At 38.7% G+C, this 19088-nt stretch overlaps 4 protein-coding genes across 7 annotated transcripts in view; all 4 read left to right on the top strand.

Moving 5' to 3' along the window:
• The first annotated feature begins 1706 nt into the window (after positions 1-1706).
• LOC116846763 (transcription initiation factor IIB) lies at positions 1707-5793 on the top strand. The gene is made up of 5 exons (XM_032821022.1): positions 1707-1977; positions 2617-2727; positions 3257-3443; positions 3523-3993; positions 4615-5793. The coding sequence occupies exons 1-5, from the start codon at positions 1961-1963 to the stop codon at positions 4774-4776; spliced, it is 948 nt and encodes a 315-aa protein (XP_032676913.1). The 5' UTR covers positions 1707-1960; the 3' UTR covers positions 4777-5793.
• Positions 5794-6347: 554 nt separating this feature from the next.
• LOC116846800 (exocyst complex component 4) lies at positions 6348-8126 on the top strand. 2 transcript variants are annotated; one of them, XM_032821093.1, is made up of 5 exons: positions 6348-6641; positions 6910-6983; positions 7076-7237; positions 7375-7544; positions 7692-8126. In XM_032821093.1, exons 2-5 carry the CDS (start codon positions 6927-6929, stop codon positions 7783-7785), a joined length of 483 nt encoding a protein of 160 aa, XP_032676984.1. In that variant the 5' UTR covers positions 6348-6641; positions 6910-6926; the 3' UTR covers positions 7786-8126. The 2 variants fall into 2 exon arrangements, with proteins under 2 accessions (XP_032676984.1, XP_032676983.1); XM_032821092.1 differs by having other exon boundaries at positions 6703-6983.
• A 1183-nt stretch (positions 8127-9309) lies between these two features.
• Positions 9310-14002, top strand: LOC116846803 (AP-2 complex subunit mu). Its single transcript, XM_032821106.1, has 5 exons — positions 9310-9476; positions 10771-11151; positions 11505-11755; positions 11825-12081; positions 12177-14002. Exons 2-5 carry the CDS (start codon positions 10812-10814, stop codon positions 12655-12657), a joined length of 1329 nt encoding a protein of 442 aa, XP_032676997.1. The 5' UTR covers positions 9310-9476; positions 10771-10811; the 3' UTR covers positions 12658-14002.
• Positions 14003-15829: 1827 nt separating this feature from the next.
• Positions 15830-19088, top strand: part of LOC116846802 (calmodulin-binding transcription activator 2) — an 80098-nt gene continuing 76839 nt past the window's right edge. The window contains exon 1 of one of the 3 annotated variants that reach the window (XM_032821103.1): positions 15830-16023. The gene's annotated coding sequence lies outside the window, so the exon portion shown is untranslated. Of the gene's footprint in view, positions 16399-16689; positions 18325-19088 lie in introns of those variants that run through there. The other 2 variants (XM_032821100.1, XM_032821102.1) reach the window with 2 other exon arrangements.

Below are 19088 nucleotides of genomic sequence, written 5' to 3'. Positions count from 1 at the left end.
TGCAACCATTTAGTACGTTCAGCAGATAAAAATGCTCAGTGAGCACTCGATGTTTATTGGTTTATACTGTTGGTTCCCTATATTTAGGTCAATTACGTTTACGAATCACTCAACAGTTGTACAACTGTTGTGTCTGCTGAACGTGCCCATTATGTTCACTGAACGCAATAATCACTCAATAAAATAATCCATATAGGTCGGTATCAGAGAGAAACCTGAGAGCGGCCACTAGAGATGGGCGATACTAATACCAAAACAAGAAATCTCTCTCTCATCCCGCACGCCCGCGCGTTCCAAGTAGTATATATTTCAGTGAGCCAAACTCTGAGGATGCAAACCCATGCAGCGAAATAACGGAGCGCGGGATGAGAACAAAACCAATTACGAGCGAAAGCAATCATGAGCGAAAACTGTAGAACGATTGGTTCCACTCTTGTTCCGCGCTCCACTATTCCAGTGCATGGGTTTGCACCCTAATTAGAGTGACTCTAGGGCTGCGTTTCAAAACTCTACTCAACAGGTAGAGTATATTTAGGTTGCTTTTTAACAAAAGACACAAGTCGACACAAACATCATTCTATCTTTGTTCCACATTTATGCCCAATTTCTTCACCTCCGGTTAACTTTATCTATCAGATAAATATCAACCGTGATTGGTTAATCTTGCCAACTATAAATATGATTGATCAATTCCAATAGAATAACTGACAGATAAAGGGTGCTTTCCAATTGCTTAACACATCTTGATATATATGTACACAGAATTGCACAAAGTGTAATGGCTCCTGCACACAGGACGCGATAATGCTTGCCGCGCGGCGAAAGTCCGCGCGACATCCAATTAATATGTTGTTTTTCCGTAGGAGCTAGAAGGTTATTACGGAATGCAGCATATTGATTAGCTGTTGCGCGAACTTCCGCCGTGCGGCAAGCATTACAGCGTCCTGTGTGCAGGAGCCATTAGAGGTTCTAAAAATGGCGTCATGTTTTCCGTTCGTGTTACGAGTGTAATGGCTCCTGCACACAGGATGCGTTAATGCTTGCCACGCGGCGAAAATCCGTGCGACAGCCAATCAATATGTTTTTCCGTAAGAGCTAGAAGGTTATTACGGAAAGCAGCATATTAATTGGCTGTCACATGAACTTCTGCCGCGCGGTAAGCACCTGTGTGCAGGAGCCATTAATGCAATTCTGATACATTTTCACTCTTGCTTGGGATCAAGTATAAAAAGTGTATTTACACTCGTAACACGAACGGAAATCATGACGTCATTTTTAGAACCTCTAGAGAATTAATGTGCACTAAGTGTGAAAGTGTAAAAAGTTCAATTAATGCGAATAAACTTATTGGATATTAGCTATTTTTAGACAACTCACAACTTCAAAGGATGTCTTAAAAATATTCTGATGACATCCCTCCGTCCTAAAAGCATCTTCAGAACGTATTTTGAAAAATTTGTGTTGTATGAGGTGCACTAGTTTGCAACGGGCATTAGGTATAAAAGTGTGTATAGTACAAGTAATAGCTCCTGCACACACGACGCGATAATGCTTGCTACGCGGCGGAAGTTCGCGCGATAGCCAATCAATATGTTGTTTTTCCGTAAGAGCTAGAAAGTTATTACGGAAAGTAGCATATTGATTGGCTGTCGTGTGAACTTCCACCGCGCGGCAAGCATTACCGCGTCCTGTGTGCAAAAGCCATAACTCGACAAACCTTATGATGTCGTATCATATATGTCAAATTCGAGCGCAATGTGAATTTTGCATGAACCTGTATATAGCCCGGCTAATCCCTAATCTATTGATTGTATATTCGAAAATTTCATCAAAGTTACCGATCTACAACAGTTTTGTCAATGACACAGCGCGAATAATACACAGTACACTTGCAGTCCGTTGCAGTAATTGTCAGAAGTGAAGTTACGTAGGATTGTGTATCACGCAAATTGCGAGAAAAATGGCAAGTTCGTCGCGGTAAGTTTCGCAAAGTTTTCATATTATTCTAGGAGATCCCTTATTTCAAGTATCACTTTTTCGTTACGTGTAGCACTAATTTATTAGCGTACACGTCTCACGGAGGTTAGATTAGGGTCGCATATAGAGAGAGTTTGCAGAATCTCATTTATACCATGTGGAACCATGTATTTTTCCAATCAACATGCGAATAAATCGATAGCTAGATGAGAAGAGACCGTGAAATTAATCTCCTTGTAATCACAGAGCTTAATGTAATCACGTAGCTGTATATTCAGGCATTATCTTTCAACTCTAAATATTTTTAAGTTGAATGCATTATCTTTAAATGCATATGCATTATTAATTCAAATGATGGACATAATACTTTTTAATTAACAGTCTCGATGCATGATTATTTAAATACAATGCATTTGAAATTTCTAGACTAGGATTAATAAGCATAACAGAGCATATGTTTATGTTATATACAAGTAATGTATTAATGTTTACATATATCTATGGAATTAAAACAGAGAATTTGTATCTTTCTCAATACTTGTAGGAATATATAGCATTTCTATTTGCAATTTAAATAGGTTTTAATTTATTTCTAATTAATAAAGATGAAGTAAATTATTCTTGTTCTGTTCTTTACAGACATTACACAAACAAAATCTGCTGTTATGCACACCCAGATGCTCCACTTATAGAAGACTATAGAGCTGGCGATCAAATTTGTTCAGAATGTGGACTAGTTGTTGGAGACAGGTAATAAAAACATCAGAAATAAATATGAGAGCTCTATATCCTGAACTCTCTTTTATCGATAAAAATATATTTCTAAATACTTCTAAATACTTCTAAAAATATACTTCTTAATATTTCTAAGTGTGATTTATAAGCATGCTTAAAGGCAATTTCATTAATAAAAGAATTTACACAAAATAAGAACCAAAGTCAGTTAATACAATGCTCATATGACTAATTAAGTAGAGACATAAAGTCAATTAATTTAGTTGAAATTCAACAGTGATATGCTTACTAAATAGAGACATAAGATCAATTCAGTTGAGACTTAGTAATCATATGATTATTTTATTCAACACACACACACACACACACACACGCACGCACGCACACACACACACATATATATATATATATATATATATATATATATATATATATATATATATATATATATATATATTGACTTATTCAAATTCAGTGAATTTGTTAAAAATTAGTTAAAACTTAGTTGAAATTCAATACTCATACAATCATTTTCTTATTGTAGAGTAATAGATGTAGGTTCGGAATGGAGAACCTTTAGCAATGAGAAATCAGGAGTGGACCCGTCGCGTGTCGGTGGACCGGAGAATCCGTTACTAAATGGCTCAGACTTGTCCACAATGATCGGGCCAGGAACCGGGGCCGCGTCTTTCGATGGTTTCGGCACTGCTAAATATCAAAATCGACGCACAGTTAGTATTTTTATGCACTTCTTTCTTCACGCGTCTTACGACGTATGAATACTCATGTAGACGCATTTTATTCTTTTAGATGAGCAGTTCCGATAGAGCTCTGGTGAACGCGTTCCGCGAGATCAACGGTATGGCGGATCGTATTAATCTGCCGAAAACCATCGTGGATAGGGCCAACACGCTCTTCAAGCAAGTGCACGACGGCAAGAATCTGAAAGGTCGCGCGAACGACGCGATCGCGTCCGCCTGTCTGTACATTGCCTGCAGACAAGAGGGAGTGCCGCGTACTTTCAAGGAAATCTGTGCGGTCAGTAAGATCAGCAAGAAGGAGATCGGTCGATGCTTCAAGCTAATACTCAAGGCTCTTGAAACCAGCGTGGACCTCATCACCACAAACGACTTCATGTCCAGATTTTGCTCCAATCTCGGTCTACCGAATATGGTGCAAAGAGCTGCAACACATATCGCCAGGAAAGCAGTGGAGATTGACATTGTACCAGGCAGATCGCCTATTTCGGTCGCCGCTGCCGCAATATACATGGCTTCCCAAGTATGTTATATTCATTTAATTCATGTTAATGTAACTCCATCACGTTTGGAGTGTATCCGTCCTTGTTAAGACTTCTGGCTCCTTGCCGTGGCCATCTTGATTTATGATAATAGAAGTGAGAAAAAGAGAGAGGTGCATATTTTAAGGATTCTTGCAAAATACGTAATAATAAAAAAATGTACAAAAAATTATACTTGCAATTGATCAAGCAAATGTATGAAATAATCTGAACACTTTCCTTTTGTTCTAACAATCAATAAGTAACTGTAAAATTAACGTGACAAAATTGAGGAAAGGTCAAAAAGGTAGATCACGTTAATTTTACGATAATTTATTTATTGCTACAACAAAAATGTTTGGATTATTTTGCAAATGTGCCCGATTGATTACAAGCGTTATTTTATGAACATATCACTTTATTTCAAAGTATTTTGCAAACATTTTTGTCGTGTATTTTCACGTCTCTGACATTATCACACGAGAGTTCCGCGGTGAGTAGCCAGGAACCTTGAAAGAATGGTTTTCCATCACGAACAACCGTGTTACTTGATTCAAATATTTTACTCATAATATATATGTGACAGCGCATATAATTTCGTAAAATTTTTCACTTTTACACAGGCATCAGAAGATAAGAGGTCGCAGAAGGAAATCGGAGATATCGCCGGCGTCGCGGATGTCACAATTCGACAGTCGTATAAATTAATGTATCCGCACGCGTGCAAGCTCTTCCCCGAGGACTTCAAATTTACTACGCCTATTGATCAGCTGCCGCAAATGTAAAGTTTTCAGAAAACGTGCACGTTGCGAATCTATTTAAAAAGCGTGTTGATCCTTTCCAAGGTTTTCGGAAAATTAATACATTGTTCTCTTCCCTTTACTCTATCATCTTCAAAACATATCCGATCTTATTAAAGTAATCGAGTTACTTAATTGAAATATTTTACCCATAGGATACATTCCCAAATATTGTATGTGGTTATTCGAATTTATATTTTACTAATATAAGTAAATTTCGTTAATTTCTCTTGCAAATAATAAATCAATTTTTTAAGTTAAATTTGTGCTCGTTGGAAATATTGTTATTTATAAAGGTGAAACATATGCAACATTCATATTTTATATTCTGCTGTATAAAAGCAATTATCTTACACAATATGAATTTTTTTTTATACAGAGTTCTCAGCTTTTCGTTAATTTTACATTCATTCAAAATTTGTAGCACTTTAGAGGAAAAAAGATTCATTTAGTATTATGATTAATAGTTACACTAAGTGAATCTTTAACTAGATTATAAAACTAGTATATTATAAAACTATTTTTACAATTGCAAAAAACTTTTATCAAATGGCCTTACATTAAAACTCGAAACATGTGTAAGATGTACATGTACTGATGTGTACCACATATATTATATAATACATATATTATATAAACATGCATATATTGTATATATTAATATTTATATTATTCTATATATATATATATATATATATATATATATATATATATAATATTATATTATATTATATTATATTGCGGTTTAGGCATAAGAGTAGATATTATATTAAACCTTTATAAAGGAGAGTTGTAAAGCAGATGTATGTAGAAAGATAAAAAGATAGATGTATGTAAAAAGATAGTGGAGATGTGCTAAATTTCTATCTCTGTTTTCTGTAATATCTTATTTTCTTCAGTAGTTAGTCTTATATATGGCGCACTCGAAATTCTTCTACAAACATGTAATAAATCACAACATAATATTGAGAAGTTGATTGTATAATAAAAATATAAAATTCATTCTGTGATACTTAAAAAGTAAAATAAGTAAGACTTTCTAATATGTCCAATTTATCTAACTTTATCAGATTTTTGTTAATTTTTGTGTTCTTGGAAACAAAAATTATGAGATGCACGATTACGTATATATTAATCTCTTTAATATCAAAGTTGATAATAAATTTGAATTTATTTGTTGGTTTCCACATACTTGTCATTTTAATGATCATTAATGATCATTAAAAATAGATAGTAAAATATAATTTTAGTAATTTTATTTTTTATTTTACTAAAATTTTTACATCTGTATATGGGATTGTTACATTTGTTACGTGGAATCCTAAATAAGATTATCAAAATTGTTTATTATATTAAAACATCTATATTTTGTGATCTAGTTTATATAATTTGCAAACTACTTATAAATAATAAATATATGAATTATAAATTCAATTTAAAAACTTTTATATTGATAAAAGCATACATTTATAAAAAGAATTAATCAAAATATGATACGCACGCGTTACATTGTGTTAGATTCTATAGTATCAGCATATAATTCTATCCTTGTTTCATATTCGTTGAGCAACGAAGGCGGAACAGTAACGCTATCGTAGCGAGTATACTAAGAAAAACAGACGTGCACTTTTTATACATTTTCTCCTTTCTTAGAAATGTGAACATGTATCTATTTCACTTTACAATGAAAGAAAGTACAATCTAAAGGACGAATACATTTTATAACAGATGTAACTTGAAGACTGGCAATTGGAACATAGCCCGGACGCTCCTAACCAAAATATTGAAGAACAGATGCGACTTAACCTATTATAGCCAAATGTGACAGCTAACTTTCAATTTAACTTGATGTACGTATATCCGTGTTACCATCGAAGAACTTTGCGTTTTAATTAATGACATTTTTTCCAGGATTATATACATACAATATTTATTGCTAAGAAGACCAAAATTAATCTTAAACAACATTGATGTACCATCTTATCAGTTAATAACCAAATTATAAATTCATAAGTGGCATTTGATGCTTAAATGTCTGATTAAACGTTTGAGATAACAATAGAGCTGCTGTAGCATATAAAAGTGAAGTATTACTGAATCACTAACTGTCTTCTGTAGTTACAAACAGCTTCAGGATGAGTGCAATACCTCCTATCAAACCACCACGTGGCATTAAACCAACTAAAGAAACGGTAGATAAATTTTGTAATTAGAATATCCTTATAGTCCTGAATCTCATTATGAGTAAGATGAAGCTAATGTATATAATGAATATATCTTACAGAGTGGTCTATTGATCTCTGTAATTCGTGCTCTATCAGCAAGTGAAACAAATGAGCAACGTGAAATTGAGAAGGCAAAACTAGAAAAAGAGTATAAGCGAAGTGATCAACGTTTGGACGAATTAGTCTCTTTGCATGATCAGGATCTTACGGAAGTTATGCAAGTAAATTTACACATGCTTATGTATGCTTATCAAGAAACAAATGTGTTCAGGAACTTATCAAAATTATCAGTGAAGCAACAAATTTTTGCAGCAATATATCGTAATGTCTCATTATACTTTGCTTTGCTTTGCTTTAGATATTCAGCGCATTGTCTGAGAAAGTGACATCATCACGAGAGAAGATTCACGCGGTAAAGGAAAATTTGAATGCCTGCAAACAATTGCTGAGATGTAAACGAGAAGAATTACTCAACTTGTGGTTGGAAGGAATAGAACATAAACAAGTCCTGCACCTTTTGAAAGATGTGTAAGTTTGAAAGTTGAAAGATGTATAAATTAATTTGGACAATTTTATAATTAACATATTCTCATCATACTATACTTCATGTACCGCGTCAGTGGTCACGAATATATGTGTTACATATTATATAATTTTACAATCTTCCCATTTCAGATCTGCGGACTCATGTGCACGTATGGTACCTTTAGCAGAGCCTGAATCATTAGCATCATCCAACACATCGCATGGTCCTTCGGTAGATCAATAAACATTTTACATGATATATCAATATAGGAGTGTTACTTAATCTAAAGTTATAAATTTATTTCATAATTAATTTAGTTTTATTTATTTCATAGTTTATTTAGTTTATGGCTGCGTTCACTTTCACCGGATACTTATGCGCTGTAATCGTCATTCTATCTTCCTTCCATGAAGTAATGAATTATAGAATGACGCTTACAATGCGTAAGCATTTAAAGCAAACACAGTCTATGTAATAAGGACAGGGTGGGAATAAGAATTTCCAGAATTAATTAAATAGTCTAAGTTAGATTATACAATATTTTGAAGTTATGTAAATAAAAGCCATGTATATGTTTCTAGTTCTTTAACAAGTTTATTGATTTCAAAAAGTAGACACGAGATATGAACTTGAGTTAAAGAATCAATGACGATATCGCTCGAAATTTAAGAATCTGCGCAGAAGCTAAGAGCAAATCCGTGTTCTTAAAATAGTTGCGTATATGTAAGTTTTATTGCGCAGTTATTTTATGATGAGATTTGTGCAATAAAACTTATGTATACGCAACTTTTTCAAGAATACGGACTTTGATTTGACTCTGAAAGTATCTTGCAGCGAGAGCGCAAAACTGTTCTGATCCATACACACGCAAAACTAAGGGTGCGGTCCAACAGCCACTACAAATATGCGCAGCGTTTCTCCTTTTTGTTCTATTCCTCAGATTCGAATGAAGAAAGAGAAAGAAGTAAAAACGCTACAAAGCATATGCATGCTGGACCGTATCCTAATGCAAGATTCACACTGCGTCCGATGTCCGACGTATGATGTCCGATATCCAATAAAAGAATAGCTTTTTAATGGAAAATTGAATTCTATATTAGAAAGCTGTTGTCCTATTGGATATCGAATATCGTATGTAAGACATCGGACGAGGTATGAATCCTGCATAAGGCTGTGTTTCGTAATACTCATATGCGTACATTTATCTATAGTTGATGTCACGTATATTGTAGAAAATACACGCATATACATATTACGAAACGCAGCCTAATGGCTTTCTACAATAAGCCATTAGCCGCAGGTCATAAGCCGCAAGAAAATTGACTAATCACAGTCGATTTTCAAAAATAATCTGCCCATAATATATCATTCACGCGGACGCAATAGCTGCAAGTTAAGCAGTTGGGTTCCGTGATATCTAACATATATTGCTTCGCAAACATAATATTTGCTTACCAAACATTTTTTGACGTCTTTCTTGCGTAAGTGGTAACAATACTATAGAATTGGATTTTATATTTGGACTCTTGAAAATGTATAATAAAATATATGGGCTCATGCTGTGCACCGTGCGCCGAATATTCGTTCAAATGATTTACTCGATTTTTATTTCGACTTTCTTCGAAAAGAAAAACGCTTTAAACTTAAAGCAATATTCCAATTGGTTCTTAAGTTTAAGCTAAACTGGGCCTAGGTGGCGCTTTTCTTCATCTTTCACTGACAGCGCACCAAGATCGCGCGCGCTGCCATCGTGTTGCCGTCTATCGAATTTCCGTTATCAACGACATTTCCCGTTGGCACTATCGAAAAGTGGGTGTTGCTCCCGTCACTCGTCTGCTCGCGGCCGCACGTAACGTAGGAAAGTTGGCGTTGGGCGGACAGCTAACGCTGTATTGAGGACTGAGGATCTTGGCGATCGTCGCGAAAAGTCATGCGTAAGTAAATCCTGACAAAAGTCGACTGATCAATCGATCGGTGGATCGTTTTTCATGCTCGAGTAAAATCCCGTTTGGCGTCTCGCGCGCGCGTTTTTCGGCAATAGTGATGACGACGACGACGACGACGACAGTAAAGAGGACCAGAGGTTCGATCGATAATACTAACCGTTCGTAAGACATATCAGACGGACGGTCCCAAATGTCACTTAAGAAATCAATCGGAATGTTATCTGCCATCCCGAACGTATTTATAATACCTCGCTTGATATCGGACTACGAGTTGACGGATTAGTCGATATTACCCTCTCGCCAAGGCGCAAATCTTGCACGATGCTCTTGTTGAGTTTCATGGACGTACTTTTGTACTTACTCTCTTGTCGTACAATGTGTTTATCAATAATAGAGTATTGGGATTGATTTCGATACACATCGCAGTGTATAATCGATTTTATTTCCGGAGCAACTTTATTAATTTTGGAATACTTGAGAGGGGAGAGATTTGATAACTTATTGTTTCTGCGGTGAGATACTTTAAAGTAAAATAAATAAAAGTAAATAAGAACATATACAGAGGAAGAAAAAATTTATTTGCGCTACTGTTTATCATAAAACTCATTTTTTTTAGCAAAACTAATGCTACGCTTGATTATTCTTTTATCTTTCAGCGATAAGTTAGAAAGTCTGTTCTTTTTAGCTGAACTAGGTTGCACATTTTACCTTTAAATAAATATTTAAATAAATATATAATCTAATGTTGATAGAAACAAAGAATAATGTTGAAGGAACAAAAGCTGTATTCAAAAGAGAAAAGTGCTTTGCAACTGTTGTTAAATTAATGAATCTGATTGGTGTATGCTGTTAGATTGAGTCAAAATTAAGAATATATATCAATTATTTCTTAATTTTACAACAAAGTTGTAAGTAGCTTTCTCTGTTGAACACAACCAAAAATTCTAATGCAGCATTAGTTCTACTAAACAGAATAATGCCTATGATATAGTGCCGAAAGGACAAAAGATAAAGTTTCAGTGCAATATTAATTTAGTTAAAAAGAGATCTGATCTTGTTTGTTAAAGTAGAATGCATATTTTGCCTTTAGAGCGAAATAAATATAGCAATGAAAGGAAAAGGAATGATATTTTAGTAATCTTAATTCAGCAGTGATAGCAATCTTAATTCAGCTAAGAAGAATAAATTTATAACAGAATCTTACCTTACTCCAAACTTAACGAATGCCCCAATTTCCTCTGTTTTTAATTTCTTGCGTGTGATACATTGGTTATCCTTGCAGGCTGATTTTGGTTTAAGCAACTAACACCACCCTCTGTCAAGATGATAGGGGGTCTGTTCGTTTACAATCACAAGGGCGAGGTGCTGATCTCCCGGGTATATCGGGACGATATCGGTCGGAATGCGGTGGATGCGTTTCGTGTTAACGTCATCCACGCACGACAACAAGTACGATCGCCCGTGACCAACATTGCTAGAACTTCGTTTTTCCATATAAAGCGTGCCAACATCTGGTTAGCTGCTGTCACCAAGCAAAATGTTAACGCTGCCATGGTGTTCGAGTTGCTACTGAAAATCATCGACGTTATGCAGTCATATTTCGGCAAAATTTCAGAGGAGAACATCAAGAACAATTTCGTGCTCATTTACGAACTGCTAGATGGTCAGTATAAGACTCGATCGACAGCTTAACCCTTTCAGTGTTTTGAATTTTTAATATTTTCGGGAAATAGAGTTCGCTTATTTTTAATTCACTATTTGTCACAAAGTAGCACCACAACGTAATCTCCATGTCCAAGAAATGCGAGAAAATTTAGTCGTGAGACTAAATTTTAATTTAGTAGAACATTTTTTCTAAGCCGCAAACTTAATTCAATAATTGTGTTCAGAAGTTGTATATTTTAAGTCGATCTCAGTCAATTCACACAGTGAAAGAATTAATGAACATGTTGGAACTTGTCTGAAAGATCCTGTGGGAAAATCTCATTATTTCTACTGTTTATTATTTTCTTGCAGAAATTCTCGACTTTGGATATCCCCAAAACTGTGATACGGGAGTACTGAAGACGTTCATCACTCAACAGGGCGTCAAGTCTGCCACCAAGGAGGAACAGGCTCAGATAACATCGCAAGTCACTGGCCAGATTGGATGGCGACGTGAGGGCATTAAATATAGACGCAACGAACTCTTCTTAGATGTACTCGAATTCGTGAATCTCCTAATGAGTCCTCAGGGTCAGGTTCTTAGCGCGCACGTAGCCGGAAAGGTAAACCGATCGCGAGAGAATGTTCAATCACCTTGCCAAATTTCCAATTGAGAATCTCTCTCTCTTCAGGTCGTGATGAAATCCTACTTGTCAGGAATGCCGGAGTGCAAGTTTGGCATTAACGACAAGATCGTCATGGAGGCGAAGGGCATGAAAGGAGGTGGCGGATTGGGAGGTGGTGGTGACGATCCCACGGGCGCTAGATCCGGCAAGCCAGTCGTTGTGATTGATGACTGCCAATTTCATCAGTGCGTTAAGCTTAGTAAATTTGAGACCGAACATTCCATTAGTTTTATTCCGCCGGATGGTGAATTCGAGTTGATGAGGTAAGAGGAGATCCGGGAGGAGGAATATTTTTTTTCGGATATTCGATTAAAGCATGAATGTACTTATGCCGCGTTCGTCATTCGTTCTGTTGCAGATACCGCACTACGAAGGATATATCGTTGCCATTCCGCGTGATACCACTCGTGCGTGAGGTGGGTCGGACGAAGATGGAAGTAAAAGCGGTGCTGAAGTCGAATTTCAAGCCGTCGTTGCTCGGCCAGAAGATCGAGGTGCGCGTGCCGACGCCGTTGAACACCGCCGGCGTGCAGTTGATATGCCTGAAGGGCAAAGCGAAGTACAAGGCATCAGAGAATGCGATTGTGTGGAAAATCAAGCGTATGGCCGGCATGAAGGAGACGCAGTTGTCCGCAGAGATCGACTTGCTGGAGACTGACACGAAGAAGAAATGGACGAGACCGCCGATATCGATGAACTTCGAGGTGCCGTTCGCACCTTCCGGCTTTAAAGTGCGCTACTTGAAAGTATTCGAGTCCAAGCTGAATTACTCCGACCACGACGTCATTAAATGGGTTCGCTATATAGGACGCAGTGGCCTGTACGAGACGCGGTGTTAACGTACCAGCTCGCCGAATGCATAAATAATTGTAAAGAAGTAATCTCAATATGAAACAAAGAAAAGAAACAGATCAGAACACATGAAACACTGGGAATAATCAAGAGTATCGAGTATTTGTCGATATTATTTCATTGCAGCGCATATATACGAAGCGATAATCTGAAACACTCAGATGGCTCGATCCCCGGACTCGTGCACCAAGTAGCGTAACTTATGAACGACGTGTGTTATTTAAGGCAGAATGATCCGTGATGATCCGCACGGAACAATATAACGGTCACAGGAAATTTTGCTTCTCATACATTATGCATCGCGTTAATGAGAGAGCGAAGTTCTTTTTAAATTGTCCTTGTTCGCTGATATCAATGTGATGCGCCGGAAGAAACTCTGGTTTGTTGAGTGGAAAATAAAAATAGATTCCAACTTGCTTGAGGAAAGGTTGTTGAACGAACAACATGATAATTGGAGAGTAGAGCAGAGTGATTATTTCTTTCGTGCCAATTTTTCATGTCGTCCACTTTTTTCTTTCTCTTGTGCTGACTCCTCCGATTTAGTCTCGTTGTGTTGCTTCTTCTGATTTGTATGAAGATCTTGATGCTTTCGAAATGTAAATTCTTTTTTCTGACAAAAATAATGCCGATCAGGCTATCGATCATGAAATATTTACTTCTTTTTTTTCCGAAACTTTATTCCGAATAAGATTTTTATCTACAGTTGTTCTGTTTTCAGCATATGAAGGAAGTGAAATTTATATTATACGATTAGTGAAATTTATATTATACGGAATAATATATCGCGAATAACAGATACATTAATTGCATAATTTTCTGAGACGGATAATTACGTTGTTGATTTGCCTCTGGAATTAGCAAAGTCATTACAATGTTACAGTTTACGTTCGCGAAATATATATAATTGTAGATTTATACGTCACTATACATAATATATGTTTTTTTTTTAATTATATCATGATAATGAATTTCTGTATTATAATATTGAGATATATATACACGAATTATACTCGTTTCGTACGTGATTTATGATATATACATATATATATACACACACGTAGGGTGCACACATACACTATAGCATCTTTGGTACCAGAGTTTGAATGAATGAAACTGAACAAATCTGTGCACGCTGTGGATCATTTGTGCGAGGCTTATGATGCGCTCAATGAAATGTAGAACACATGATAATATCAGTGTATCGTGCATGAGAGTAAAAGTAGAAAGCAACATTGATCGATTGTACAAGCATAAAATTGATTCTGTCTCTCTATATTAAAGCGCTCACATGCGTAATGAAGTATATATGTAAAATAAATTACTGCCTCTGAACGTGCAAGTCTTTGATTGCTTTCTCTGAAATACTCCTACTGTATTCCTATTGTGTCATTAGAAATACTCTCCTACTACCATATACTACATGATAAAACGACACGGGTGCAAAATCGCGAGTAATTAGTAATTCAATTAATAATTAGGATAAAAAATGCGACTATAAAAGCAATTTATATAAAATAATCACTTTTGGTTGATGCAATAATTATAAAATATTTTAACACTGTCCCATTGAATCCCGTTTATAAAGCTTTCCGTTACTAAAGCTTCGTTGAAAATTGATCATTAATAAATTAATAAGAAGAATGAGCTAATAAGAGTTAGTCGTAAAATAAGTGAATAACTGAAGATACAATGAATAAATGTAACTCGAGATGCGTGTAGCTTTTTACTTCGTATTGTCGGTTCTCCATTGGCCACACAACCCATTTTTCCAATTGCAATTAATTATACTTTATATAATTAATATAATTTTATATATATTTATATAATTTAATGAGACTCCTTCAAAATAATATAATCCTGGTGACTGTCATGAGACAAGCGTGTTAATTTATGAGAGCATTTTTAAGAAGGCTACTTGTGTATAAATTTCGAGTTTCAGAGACTTCTCGAGGTGGATTGATTTCCCGTTGAATGTACTGCATGACAAAGCGCTACTTCATATACAGGAACACGTATCGTTTATACTCATCTGTTTTCTATTTCCGACCCACGTACGGACGACAAATATATTCTGTAAGTTTAAATAAGACTGATTGAACGGACAAGTGTAAATATTGTCATTCAGTTCTACAGAATAGAACGTTTCGTCGGATCGAATACACAACGAATTGTTTATTATATAAACGGATCTTAAGTGACGCGAGAGCGAAGAGCGACGCTACTGCGCAGCCAGTTCGCGCAGGACACTCGTCCGACCGAAATCGCGCGATCTATCGATGCGCGTATCGATGCGCATGCGATTCGATCAGATTCGACTAACGAACCCGCCATCAGCCGCCATGAACAGGAGTGTTCCAAGTTTGACGCCGGGGCGTTTCGAGGCGCGAAAAAGCGAGAGAACAGACTGCACAGTTGCTGTCGGGACGAAAGAGGTGACATATCCAGCGACGAAAGCTTTATTCTCTCGAACTGCGTCATTTAATTGCACTTCCGCACTTCGTGCGACGTGAGATTAATCGAAACGACCGCGCCACCGATCAAACTTAACCTCACGGCGACCGTGATTCATTGTCTCATCGTTTTCTGACGCTTTCAAGATATTCGTTGCCGCGGGTACGCAGTTATTCACACGACTGCGCGAGGAGGAGGCTATCGAGTCCAGCGTCGAGGAGAAACACTACGCGGTTGTGAATAACCTCGTAAGTAGTGTTTCACATGTCGGTTGCATTTTTGTTCAGAACGAGACGATCGCGATGCGCGCGGGAACTCTTTGGCCGGTATGTATAGTCGGATTTTATATTTAAGATCGTCTGAAATTCGTCTTCAGATACTCTATGACCAATAATGCACACGGTATCTAAATTTGAATTAAAGACGATCTTAAGTATGAGATCCGACTGTGAATACTGCTCTTTGGCCAGTAGTCATACAGTCAGATCTTATATTTAAGATTCGTTGCTTCAGATACTCCGTGACCAGTAAAATGATTCGTACAGCATCTAAAGATGAACTCGAGACGATCTTAAATACAAAATGCGAGTGTGAATTTTCAGCGGGTCGAATTTCCTCGTGAACGCGCCGGGGCGGCCTCGAGGCGGCACGGCGCGATGACTTTTGTCGTGGCGCATGCGATCCACGGCTCGGCCCGCGCTCTCGCGCTCGTTCCCCCGGCCGTCGTGCTGCACGTACGTACACACAACGTACGTATATACGTGCGTGTACCTGTCATGGATTCCGAGGATCGACTGCGGTCGCGGACACGCGTGATCGCGCGATTTCCTGCGTGAGAGCCACGCATTATCGCCTCGCGACGCGAAGTGATCGCTCGGCGTCAGGGTGTTTCTCTCGACGAGGTAGCGCGAGAAACGTCGTTGTTAGACGAGACCGCCGCCTCCGCGCGCCGCCACTGTCGTTGTCGTCGTCGTCGTCGTCATCGTCCCGTCGCCGTCGCCGTCGCCGCCGCCGTCCTCGTCGCCGATCATGAACATCGCGGAGTCGCCGCGCGGATCAAGGTGCTACTGCCGCCGTCGTCGTCGTCGCTGCCCTCGCCGCTGCTGCTGGTGAACGCGAACGCGTGACGCGTCGCTGCGCCGCGAACGAGACGCCGTGCCTGCCCGACGCTCCGGCCGGGGCTGTGGGCGACGTCACGCGCGCACCAGGAAGCGCGGCGTGCCGAAATGAGCAGCCACGACGACGGGCCTTCTGTTCTCGTCCGGAGCAAGAATCCCGTGAGTATCCCGCACCGTCGCGTCCTTTCCCCGTGCCCGACGCGTCGCCGTGCCGCCTCCGCGCCGACGTTGCTGGCGGCCGTCGGGCGACGTCTCGTTTCGAACGATCGAGAATACTTACTGCGCGTCTCCGCGACGTAATCTAGAACAGTTTCGCGATGAATACGGGAGAATAGAGAAATAAAAATAGAGACTAGGTGAGCATGAGCGCGCGCGCGGAATAGGAACGATGGTAGAGCGTCGCCGTCGTCGTCGTCGTCATCGTTGTGCTTTTTCCCGTCCGCGTGGTGATCCGAGCGCGAACAGTTTTATGGGTGCCGCTATTTTTAGCACATACCGTAAACCCGCGGTCCGCCGTCGATCGTAAGGGAAGAATCTCGCGTTTTGTTCGCGCGTGCGGCCGCACGTGCCTCCGATTCTCGTCATTGTGGTTGTTGTCGTCGTCCCCCTGAGCGGATTCGAAGCGGACGCGCGGATAACGCGCGATGGACACCTCGTACCTTGTCATCCGCAATTTTTGGCGGGAAGTTCGACGGGCCGCCAAGTTTTGGTTTGCAACCTGGTAGATTCGCGCAGTCCTGAGTAATGCGTGCGAGCGTCCGAGCTCGTTTCTCCTGAACACGGCGTTCTCGAAACGGCGCTTGTGGGTATTACGAATTGCAATCCAGCACGGAGAAAGTAGATCGGTCGAATTAATGTGACAATAAACGGACCAAATGTTCGTCTCAGTTGGAGGAAGTAGAATGTTTGCTTCTTAGAACCTTAGAATTTGGTTTGTAAGAATCAGAAGAAAATTCTGTTCTCTTCAACCGAAACACATTTTGGCTCAGCAAATCTTTTTCTCTCTATCTAAGAACTGTATATACTAAGAAAAAAATAGTAGAAAATTTATTTGTGGAATATAAAGTTTATTCGCAGAAATAAACTTTATTTCGCAGAAATAAACTTTATATCCCACAAATAAATTTTCTAGTATTTTTTTCTCAGCGTACTTATTAACGGGTAAAGTTTCAGTTATTGGGATATAGTTATTATTGTTTTCATTAACTACTGGTTATTACATTTGTATAGTTATTACGTTGGTAGAAATTTATCATCATAGAGTATATTATTTTATCATCAAACGCATTCTAGATTTGATACGCGTGCGTGTAATTGCTATTATTAATTTTACGAATAATATCCGCATAGAATAAAAGTCAACGTTATCGTTATCGTTGTGATAATATCTCAATAACTAAAATTTTTTACACAGGAATGTAATGTAATTGTAGTAATTTTCTCCATCTGAGATCAACACGTTAAAACTATTAAAATGTTAGCTTGAGATGATGAGGTGGTTATATTTTTATATATATTGAAATGATATTAACTCTTGATTTCGAGGCAACCTTGAAAATTAATTAAGAGGAAACCTTATATATCAACCTTGTTAGAGTTTGTGTTTATCAAAAGTTCCGGAAAATAACATTTTAAGATTATGATATATAACATCGCCACCATCTTCAGCGATATAATTGAAAGCTTAAAATTTAAGTTTCATATTGGTGTAATATTTTTGTGCTGTTCAAACGCCAGATGTGTTATATTTCAACGGCTAAAAGCCAGAGGTGTCCGACGATTGCTCTCAATGAGCTTATCGAACGCGTGCCCGATTAAAGTTCGCGCTCGCTGGCTTTAATCGCACTCGCTCCGATTGGGATCGCGCGAATCGAAAACGCGGTGTGCGGTCGGCCGTTACGTCGGTGCACAGGACACGATGGCCGGTATTACGCGAGTTTCACGTGATCGCGATGGGGTTCGGTGTTTCGCGAGCGAGCACGCTGGCTTTTTCGAAAGATAATTCCCGTTGGAAAAACCGGAGTCACGTACGAGTTCTGGTGGCGTCGCGTGTGTACCCGATACCTTATCGCCGGCGTAATTTCGGTGAGTTTAATTATCGAGAGTGTAGATACGGCAGAACGTGCCTTGCGTCGCGTTGTCGTTCTTCCAAGGACGGATCTATCGTGGAAATTAATAAAATCCGGTCGGCTTTCGGCCCGTCCGTCCGTCTGTCTGCGTGGAATAATTTTTCGCGGGAATATTTGGCAATTTTCTTCCGAGATTATATGTCCCTCGAGTCGGAGAAAGGATGGGAGGAGACGTAATCTTTCTCTAACAGCTCTTTGCTTCACGCCAGGAGAATACTGAAAAATTATTATCTCAATACCTCGAAGGAGGTCTCACCTCCGCCCGTCTCGCGGCCTCGAATAATCGTACATTCTTGTTATCGCGACACGATTCATTTATTGCGTCGTACCTCCGTCACTCCGCGCGCCTCTACTAATTTACCATTTCAACGGGAAAAAGAGAAGAGGAAAATAGCCCGAGACAATTCAGAGATTAATTTCCTTAGTCTGGAATTGTCCTCGCGTAGGGTCATGCCGACGTCATAGGCGTTAACACACGACGGACACGACGTAATCGCTTGTAATGACGTCCACGTTGTAAATCCGTCCCATAAGGGCTCAGGGTGAGACCCTCCGACGCCTGCACGGTGTGAAGGGATAATATTTTCAGAACACAAGGTTAATCCCGGGTTTTACTGGCCTGACTTATTGAAGCAAGCGTTTCTTCCTCGTACCGCGTGCGAGACTCTCCCGGGCTCACGTGAGGGAACAGAGAGAGACAGTTGAAGCAGAAATGAGAAA

The sequence above is a fragment of the Odontomachus brunneus genome, unplaced genomic scaffold, assembly GCF_010583005.1.
Source record: "Odontomachus brunneus isolate Ranch 3 - 2012 unplaced genomic scaffold, Obru_v1 Obru_scaffold_069, whole genome shotgun sequence".
NCBI classification, from domain to species: Eukaryota; Metazoa; Arthropoda; class Insecta; order Hymenoptera; family Formicidae; genus Odontomachus; species Odontomachus brunneus.
Note: the sequence above shows the minus strand (reverse complement) of the source record. Positions and strands in the feature narration are given on the sequence as shown.

Bases quoted from the DNA above. Each gene is read 5' to 3' on its own strand.
- LOC116846763 (XM_032821022.1), top strand. The intron at 2,728-3,256 runs GTAATAAAAACA...TTCTTATTGTAG, and splicing joins GGACTAGTTGTTGGAGACAG to AGTAATAGATGTAGGTTCGG. The intron at 3,994-4,614 runs GTATGTTATATT...ACTTTTACACAG, and splicing joins CAATATACATGGCTTCCCAA to GCATCAGAAGATAAGAGGTC.
- LOC116846800 (XM_032821093.1), top strand. From the start codon at position 6,927: ATGAGTGCAATACCTCCTATCAAACCACCACGTGGCATTAAACCAACT. The intron at 6,984-7,075 runs GTAGATAAATTT...TATATCTTACAG, and splicing joins TTAAACCAACTAAAGAAACG to AGTGGTCTATTGATCTCTGT. The intron at 7,545-7,691 runs GTAAGTTTGAAA...TTCCCATTTCAG, and splicing joins CTGCACCTTTTGAAAGATGT to ATCTGCGGACTCATGTGCAC.
- LOC116846803 (XM_032821106.1), top strand. From the start codon at position 10,812: ATGATAGGGGGTCTGTTCGTTTACAATCACAAGGGCGAGGTGCTGATC. The intron at 11,756-11,824 runs GTAAACCGATCG...CTCTCTCTTCAG, and splicing joins GCGCGCACGTAGCCGGAAAG to GTCGTGATGAAATCCTACTT. The intron at 12,082-12,176 runs GTAAGAGGAGAT...GTTCTGTTGCAG, and splicing joins GGTGAATTCGAGTTGATGAG to ATACCGCACTACGAAGGATA.